The 9042-nt window shown below is 38.6% G+C and overlaps 1 protein-coding gene across 1 annotated transcript in view; it reads left to right on the forward strand.

The window, feature by feature from the left end:
- The first annotated feature begins 424 nt into the window (after positions 1–424).
- The window catches only part of LOC107710811 (guanylyl cyclase-activating protein 1-like), a 16867-nt gene continuing 8249 nt past the window's right edge, over positions 425–9042 (forward strand). Inside the window, exons 1-6 of the mRNA XM_016515657.1 lie at positions 425–683; positions 2083–2181; positions 2637–2687; positions 3464–3554; positions 3632–3815; positions 7412–7418. Coding sequence (XP_016371143.1) covers positions 486–683; positions 2083–2181; positions 2637–2687; positions 3464–3554; positions 3632–3771 — 579 coding nt within the window. The 5' untranslated portion in view covers positions 425–485 and the 3' untranslated portion in view covers positions 3772–3815; positions 7412–7418. The remainder of the gene's footprint in view (positions 684–2082; positions 2182–2636; positions 2688–3463; positions 3555–3631; positions 3816–7411; positions 7419–9042) is intronic.

Below are 9042 nucleotides of genomic sequence, written 5' to 3' on the forward strand. Positions count from 1 at the left end.
ACAGACAGACAGACAGATAGACAGACAGACAGACAGATAGTTAGATAGATAGATAGAAAGATAGACAGACAGACAAACAGATAGACAGATAGATAGACAGATAGATAGATGACCGACAGACAGATAGATAGATAGATAGATAGTTAGATAGATAGATAGATAGATAGATAGTTTATTGTTTGTGAATTTGTTTACAAAAATGAATCAATTGGGATCCATGCACTAGCATCAGACTGCTGTTTGACTGACAGACAGAGGTCATGATCTCAGGTCAGAGGGGCGTGCTGACACACTGTATTTAGGATTCTCTGTAATCAGGAGGTAATTCGCTGTATTTTCCAGAGCGGAAAAGAACAGCAGGGAGTGACGTCAGCCGTAATTGGACGGGACACCCTCCTCCTCGCCCTGTCCTGCAGACTGAGCCGAGCCCGTGTGCCAGTGTGTGCCGGCGAGGGCAAGCGGTGACAGATCTCTGCTGAAGCATCATGGGAAACTCCTCCAGCATGTCAGTGAAGGAGCTGAGCGCATGTCATTCCCATCAGTGGTACCGCAAGTTCATGACCGAGTGTCCGTCCGGTCAGCTCACCTTCTACGAGTTCAAGAAGTTCTTCGGCCTGAAGAATCTGTCCGAAACATCCAACGAGTACGTCAAGACCATGTTCAAGACGTTCGACATTAACGACGTAAGACAGTCTGTTATTTTTCTACTTATTATTTACTGTTTTACTAAATGTTACTATTATACTTGTGCATATTTGTGCATCCTCATTCTCACTTTACTCACCCTCATGTCGTTCCAAACCAGCACAAAAGAAGATATTTTGAAGAATGTTGGTAAACAAACAGTTGACGGTACCCATTGACTTCTATAGTATTTTTCTCCATACTATAGAAGTCAAAGGCTACCATCAACTGCTTGGTTACCAACGCAATGGAAGATTTAGTGAAGAATGCTTGTATCCAAATGGTTGATGGTATAGCCATTGACTTGCGTAGTGTGAAAAAAAAAACTATGGAAGTCAATGGGTACCGTCAAAAATATTTGGCTACCAACATGATTCAAAATATATCTTCTTTTGTGTTCAACAAGTTTGGAACAACATGAGTAAATGACAGAATTTTCATTTTGGGTGAACTATCCCTTTAAATGTTTGGTAACCAAACAGTTGACGGTACCCATTGACTTCCACAGTATTTTTCCTCCATACTATAGAAGTCAATAGCTACCGTTAACTGCTTGGTTACCAACACAGTGAAAGATTTATTGAAGAATGCTAGTAACCAAATGGTTGACGGTAGCCATTGACTGTGGTTGAGTGTGGAAAAAATACTATGGAAGTCAATGGGTACCGTCATTTGTTTGGTTACCAGCATTCTTCAAAATATCATCTTTTGTTGTAGAGAGGTTATTGTTAGGTTAAAGTTGGATTTGTATCAGGTTAAAGTTATGTTGATAATCAGTTCTCATGAAATTAGGGCATTTTATGAAGTATAAACCTGATTCTTCAATGCATCCCAAACAAAACTTAACAGATAAATGATGTGTAATGTGAAAAACGCTATATAAATAGATTGAAAAATATAACTCATGAACTCTTTGGCCAGCGTCCTTCTGCTTGAAGGGTTAATGGATTATAATAGTTTAAAGTCTGTCAGAACTCTTTATTTTTCTGTTGACTTTTATGGAAAGATTTTTAATGAAGAAAGGCCAGATTCAGTTTTAGAATTTTTAAAATCTAAGATCAAATAAAAAAACTTAATTGAACTTATCTAACCTCGTTCTCGCCATGAATATAGCCGAGGTGGCTCGCACGGCGTTAAATCATAAACAAACAAACAAACAAACGTTCCTTCTACTTCAGTTCAGCTGAGGATTGTGGGTAACGAGATCTGTGTTAATATAGTAAACTCAGGCCAAACATCAGCGATGCAGAAGCTCAGAGATCTTCACTAAGACGCAGCAGATCCTGCAAAAGTTATTTGAAGCCTTAAACTTTGAAAGACACTTCACTTGCATCCATAACAGATCATAACTGTTTGCAGTATCGTAATTGGTTATGTATTATTACATGTTGTGGTCAGGACGGCTGCATTGATTTCATGGAGTACGTGGCGGCTCTGAGTTTGGTTCTGAAGGGTGGCGTTCAGCAGAAACTGCGCTGGTACTTCAAGCTGTTCGACATGGACGGCAGCGGCTGCATCGACCGCTTAAATATTGACCAATCTTTGTGACTATCCTTCTAGCCACTAGGTTTTACCCATTTGTCAGCAAGAAGTTTTTAATCATTTAAAACATAATAATAATTTAGTATGATCACCTATTCTTTTGCATATATAAATAAGTACAGGTCAGAATAAGTATGTCGTTTTATTCTTACATAATATTATGCTGAATAACGATGGAACATTATTTCTCCCATATTTTGACATTGCCACAAAAGTTATTTGAAGCCTTAGACACTTTACTTGCATCAATAACAGATCATAACTGTTGGCAGTATCGTAATTGGTTATGAATTATTACATGTTGTCGTCAGGACGGCTGTATTGATTTCATGGAGTACGTGGCGGCTCTGAGTTTGGTTCTGAAGGGTGGCGTTCAGCAGAAACTGCGCTGGTACTTCAAGCTGTTCGACGTGGACGGCAGCGGCTGCATCGACCGCGAGGAGCTGCTGCTCATCTTCAAGGTATCTGATGACTTCAGTGGCGTCTGTGTTTCTCTTGAGCGCCACCTGCTGGTGTCACTGAATCCACATTAAACTGTGCATAGCTCACCCACAAATGAAAACCGTTATCATTTCTCACCCTCAAGTTGTTCCAAACCTGTAAGAGCTTCGTTCTTCTGTTTAACATAAAAGATGATAATTTGAAGAATGTTCGGAATCAAACAGTTGACGGTAGCATTAGCTTCTATACCCAAACATGCAAACCGTCATCATTTCTCACCCTCAAGTTGTTCTAAACCTGTATGAGCTTCTGTTGAACACAAAAGATGATGTTGGGAGCCAAACAGCTGACGGCACCCATTGGCTTCTATAGTATTTTTTTTTTTCTCCCGTATTTATGGTGGCTGCCGTCAACTGTTTGGTTCCCAACGTTCTTCAAAACATCATCTTACAGGTTTGGAAGAACTACTTGAGAGTGAGAAAGGATGACAGGAGTTTCATTTTTAGGTGAACTGTCCTGATGTTGGCAGCCAAACAGCTGACGGCACCCATTGGCTTCTATAGTATTTTTTTTTCTCTCCCATACTTATGGTGGCTGCTGTCAACCGTTTGGTTCCCAACGTTCTTCAAAACATCTTCTTACAGGTTTGGAAGAACTACTTTGTGAGTGAGAAAGGATGACAGGAGTTTCTTTTTTGGGTGAACTGTCCCTTTAAATCAGTGTTTCTCTTCTGCTGGTGAGTCTTATGCCACAGAACTCACTTTTGTCTTTTGTTGTTGATGTTTTTCGGCTCCAGGCCATTGAAGCCATTAACGGAGTAGAGCAGGAGTTTTCCGCGGAGGAGTTGACCGACATGGTGTTTAACAAGATCGACGTTAACGGAGATGGTAATCTGTGTATCTATACTATTTAAATATGCAAATGAAGCGGTGTGATGTACATATGTGTCTGTGTGTGTGTTCAGGCGAGCTGTCTCTGGATGAGTTCATCGAGGGCATCCAGGCGGACGAGGTTCTGTCGGTGATGTTGACTCAGAGTCTGGATCTGACTCATATCGTCAGTAATATCTACACAGACATGGGCTCTGAGCAGCAGCTCAACTGACCCCAGACCAGCCCGAGATCAGGGTGCCAAACCAGAGGAAGACGACGAGCGTGAAGCTTTAAACCCTCACAGTATTAATAGTGTTCATCTGGATTTCAGCAGCCTGATTATTCCCCGTAACCTCACACAGTAACTGAGACTAGAGCAAACGCTTCGTTTAAGTGCACTTATGCAGGTTTTATTTGTGATGTTAAAACCTTAGGTTTCAACAAAACCTGTGAAATACTTTTCTTCAGCCCTGTGATGTGTATCAGGCAAATAATCTGTCCTGCAAGAACTCGATTTTAATATGACTCAGTATTATTATTATAGATATGAAGTATTGTAGTGTGCATTTGTACTGTTACTGTAATTTTACACTTTCCCCATTTCAAAATAAAACATGCAACGTGTTCTTTGTATACTGAATAATAACTATAATCAACATCCATACATATATTTTGACGTGATCTATTTCAGGGTTAATCATAATCATCAACCTGTGCGCATTTAAATACTGTTGCAGTAGCAGAACATATAAATCAATTATGTTTATATCATCTATATTTCATGTTGTAAATATAACATAAATCAGTTTCCAAAGATTTACTTAAAATAACGATTTACTTGAAATAACTAGCCTATTTACTTTATTGAAAAATAAAACGGCTGGCTCAGGCGTGCTTGCGTCACTAAATCTGATTTAGGAGCATAGTTCTGGAGCATCAAGTGCGCACGTCAGAGCTTCCTAGTTTTGATGTGCTCAGCTTATGTGGGTTAATTAATTTAAATAAAAATATCGAAATTAAAATGGGTAAAGGCTTCAGAGGATTTGGATGAAACAATTTGATTCATATGGATTATCAGTGTATCTTTTGGTCATTAGATTTTTTATTTAATATTGAAAGTAGAAAAATTAAACAAAAAACGACTCTTTTTTTGTTTTTTCATTATTTGCAAAAAAATGAAAAACACAAAGTCGGCTTAATTTTTCGTTTTTCGTTCAGGGGTAGAAAAATGAATAAACAGCTTGAATATTCGATTTCTACACGTGGTCGGGAATTAAACGCCCCTTTCTGCTGATTGGGCAGCTGAAGATCAAACCGTGCCGTCATCAGTTCTTCTGCAGTATCATGCAGCAGAATAATAGTCCTCCACTGCTGCTACGGATTCTTAAACTGTTTTATTGCAACTACATTTCATCTTTTTCTCATCAAACAACCAGACAAATGAATGGCTCGACACAACCCGTTCTATGGCAGAGCCTAGACAGGGCTTTCTTCTGTGTAGATATAAATTCAATATAAAATGCGGGAAACTATTAATTGGTTATTCGACAATTAATTGTACTATAAATTATACTACGAAAATACTGTAAATTGATAAAATGTTTGGTGTGATGATGTTATACTTCTCCAACAGCGCCTGTAGTCCCATTTAGCAACTTGTTAGCAACCGTCTTTTTTAAGAAATCACGAGTGGGGTGTAACTGGTGTGTTTTATGTCGCAGAATAAAACGTGAAAGTATCTTGACCCTGTGTGAACCACGGACCTTATTTTGGGGGATTTAACCAAACTCCCATTCAAAAAACCCATTGACGTTGGTACGATGGAACCGGAAGTCATAAAATGCTAACTCGCTTCCGGGTTTTTGCCTACAAAGTGATGTCATAGTTCCACCACTCTATAAGATACTGTTCTGTGTGTGTACCAAGTGTGCCTCACTAGTCCTCAAAAGTGAAGCCATCGTGTTTCGATCGCCTCCAGGTGGCTGGTCCCAGTATAGGTCATAAACCCCGCACTCTCCATGTAATCTAATGGGATGTGAGACAAACTAAATAATTAAATTTCACTTCAAATATTTTGTTTTCAAACATGTTTTTTGTCATTTGATATAGATTTGATCACGCTGATGTGAGTTCAAGTGTTCGTTTTTAAAATAAGTTTGGTTTTAGTTAGTTATGTGATAACGGCCAGGAGCTGCTACTGCATTTATTTATATTAAAAAATACATTTCTATGAGTTTGTATCCGCTTATTGTATTCATCAGAACAATTCAAGAAGAAACCGCATCTTCCGTGTTACATTTCTGGTTCAAAGAAGGAAAATAAATGGACGCAGAAAATGTAATTTCAATAAATATGAAATATGTTTTTTCTCAGTCTCTGCATGGTTTTAGTTAGTTATGTGATGCTATAAAAACGGGAGTGTGACGTCGTGATTGACAGCTGAGATTGGCAGCTTCTCTGAGGCGCCAACAGACTTTTTCGGGATCCTCAGGAGGAGATTGGAGCTATAACTTTAATTTCCTAATTTTCCATAACGGTTTATTTCACATCGACATAATGGGTTGTTCTGCAGGAAACTGTACTAACCGATCTGGCAGGTCCGATGGATCTTTGAGTTTTTGCGGTTAGTAGTTATATTTACCTTATTTTAACAGGCCTCTTGCATGGTAGACAAAAATTGGTGCAGTCAGGGTAATTAAAAAACGGTCCCAGGGGCGTGTGCTTGCGATCGTCTCTGCTGCAGTGTGGGCGGGACCATAGGGCATGACGCGGCGCCACTTCTCTCACTCATGCAGCAACGTTTCCTCGATGATTTATGAAGTATTTATGAAACATTAGCAAGCGGAAGACAGTGGTTTACTTCGTTAAGTTTATTAAAAGATATTTCACTGCGCTCTTACATTTGTTTAATCGTGTCATTGAACACCAGGAAGAAATTAACCTCTACGTGTGAGGTTTATTTTATTAGTCTGCGATTCTTTACACTTTGTTGATTTGTGGGAATAGCCTGTTTATTAAATTTTTTATGTAGGCTATAGATCATTGCAGTATGTGTTGAAGTGTCATTTTGACACACTGTAGATTGATGAAATTATGATTTTTCTTATCTTCAAAGCAATCAAATATAGTGTTGATCTGTGTATCATCAGCACACTGGTCTGTACTCAGTCAGTTCAATTAGTAATTGCAAACATTGTGAAGTCACAGCTTTTCTGTGCATGTGTGCTTTTTAAAATAATTCTCTCTCTGTGTGTGTGTGTGTGTGATTTGTCTTCTCCAGCAGCTGCAGACAGACACAGTCCAGAACTTGTTCGTCCTGATAGTAAGTAAATGAAATCACTGGCAGTGATATTAAGACGTCTCAAACACTTATGTGTTGTAATACTGTGTTAACGGTTAAAGTATAGTTAACGCAAAAATGAAAATAATTTTTTAATTTTTAATTTATAACATTAAAAATAAACCGGAGAATGTGAATTACTCTCATATGTGTGGCTTTTGATAAAGTCACTTATGCTTAAATGTCTTGTGTGTGAAAGAGACAGAACCTGCTGTAGATCAGTGGTTCTTCAAACTGTTTGATGACAAAAAAAAATTAGATGGTAAAATCATGATTCCACTTTTGAAATGAGTAAATGATAATAATATAATTGTCAGTTTTGGGTGAAATATTCCTCTAAAGGCTGTTGTGTGAGTGCAGACGGACTGTATGTATGTTGTTATAGATCCATACATAGAGAACAAATTCACTCAAACCTTCAGTTTATAAAAGAATGTACTGCAATCTAATTATATGTTACAATATAATAGTTTGGTTGTTGTTTAATGAAGTATACATTTGGTAGCAAATCTGAGCTAAATCTATGGTTTCTAATGAATGTTTTCAGTGACGACTACTGGAAGAACAAAGCTGAACATTGTCCTGTGTGGAAATAATCCAACACTCAAGAACTCAGTGTCTAGAATGCTTAGAGGGATAACAAGTAAACCGGGACGTAAAGAGATGAGTAAAGTGTGTCAGAAGAGAGAGGAGAAGATGGATGGACGGCAGATCAGTGTAATAGAGCTTCCAGCTCTCTCTCAGCTCTCAGAGGAGGAAGTGATGCGGGAGACTCACCTCTGTTTGTCTCTCTGTGATCCTGGAGTTCATGTTTTCATCCTTGTTACTCCTGTCACTCCACTTACTAATGAAGACAGAGCAGAAATGCAGAAGATAAAAGGAATATTTTACTCAAAAGAGCACTTCATGTTGCTTTTCATCACTGAACTCACTGTTAACAAAAGTGTGAGAGATTTTGTGAAATCCACAGAATCTCAGAGGATTGTGAGTCTGTATGGGAGCTGGCACAGTGTGATGGGGTTAAAGGACCAGAGAAGCTCCAGACAGATCTCAGCCCTGTTAGATCGTATAGAGAGCATGAAGACTGAACCCTATTCTCTTAATTCGTATATGAGAGCTTCAGAAAAGACAATCAGACATGAACTAGAGAAGAAATTGAGAGTGAGAGAAAATGAAGTCAAAGAGTTACAGCAGAAGATCAAGACACTGAGTGAGTTCATTTATTTATTTATCTGAAAAAAGCATCTTTGTGAGAATACAGTAATAAACTTATAGGTTATTTACAGTACTGTACATCTATAGTAGGTGAACCACGCATTAATAAATACCCTTTCATATATAAGCTATCAATTTTAAAGAAGAAAATGTACTCAAAAATATAATTTTAAACCTTTTTAGTGAGTAAATCTGTTGAATCTTTTGCTATTAGTGACTGGCTAAAGTCTGTAATCTCTAGAGAGCACCAGACCCTAGAGACGGGAATACATAACTTCTGGCCAGATTTTTACCCAGTGTTTTAAAGTCTGATCAGCTGTTAAAAGTGTAGTGTATTCCAGCCTACAGCCAGTCCCAGGCTTCACACTTTGAGCACCTGAAAAGCTCTTATTTAAGCGGTACTTTTTGTTTCCATCACTTTGATACACATTGATACAGTATATGGCTTACAGTATGTAAGGGATAATGTAAATCCAGCCGGTTGTTATCTCAGAATAAACCCCGACAGGGTGATCAGGATACACGGCTCCGGGGGGTGATCAAAGGCCTCCTGTAGTGAATCGATGCGTTTTTGTAAGAAAAATATCCATATTCAAAAATTAATAATCACTTTATTGTAGCTTGCGCCAACAGTTGTACACAGAAGCCGCTCCGGGCGGATGACGTATGAGGTCAGTGCTGCGCATGCGCCGGTGAGTCTCGTGAAAACCAACGTTTGTTAACAGGAGCAAAGGAAGCAAAGTTTCCTTACTTTAGCAAAGGAAAACCAGCCTCCTCTTGACTTATATCGAAATCCCCGGAGCCGTGCTAAAGCGCCGTTTTGTTTTGAAAGAGAAAAAAAAGCATATATAGCTGGACTCGGTCGAGACCAACTAGAACATTTGGCGAGTTAGAATCAGAATCAGAATGAGCTTTATTGCCAGGTATGTTTACACATACGAGGAATTT

Source organism: Sinocyclocheilus rhinocerous, unplaced genomic scaffold (genome assembly GCF_001515625.1).
Source record: "Sinocyclocheilus rhinocerous isolate Xijiao unplaced genomic scaffold, SAMN03320098_v1.1 scaffold1649, whole genome shotgun sequence".
Classification (NCBI taxonomy): Eukaryota; Metazoa; Chordata; class Actinopteri; order Cypriniformes; family Cyprinidae; genus Sinocyclocheilus; species Sinocyclocheilus rhinocerous.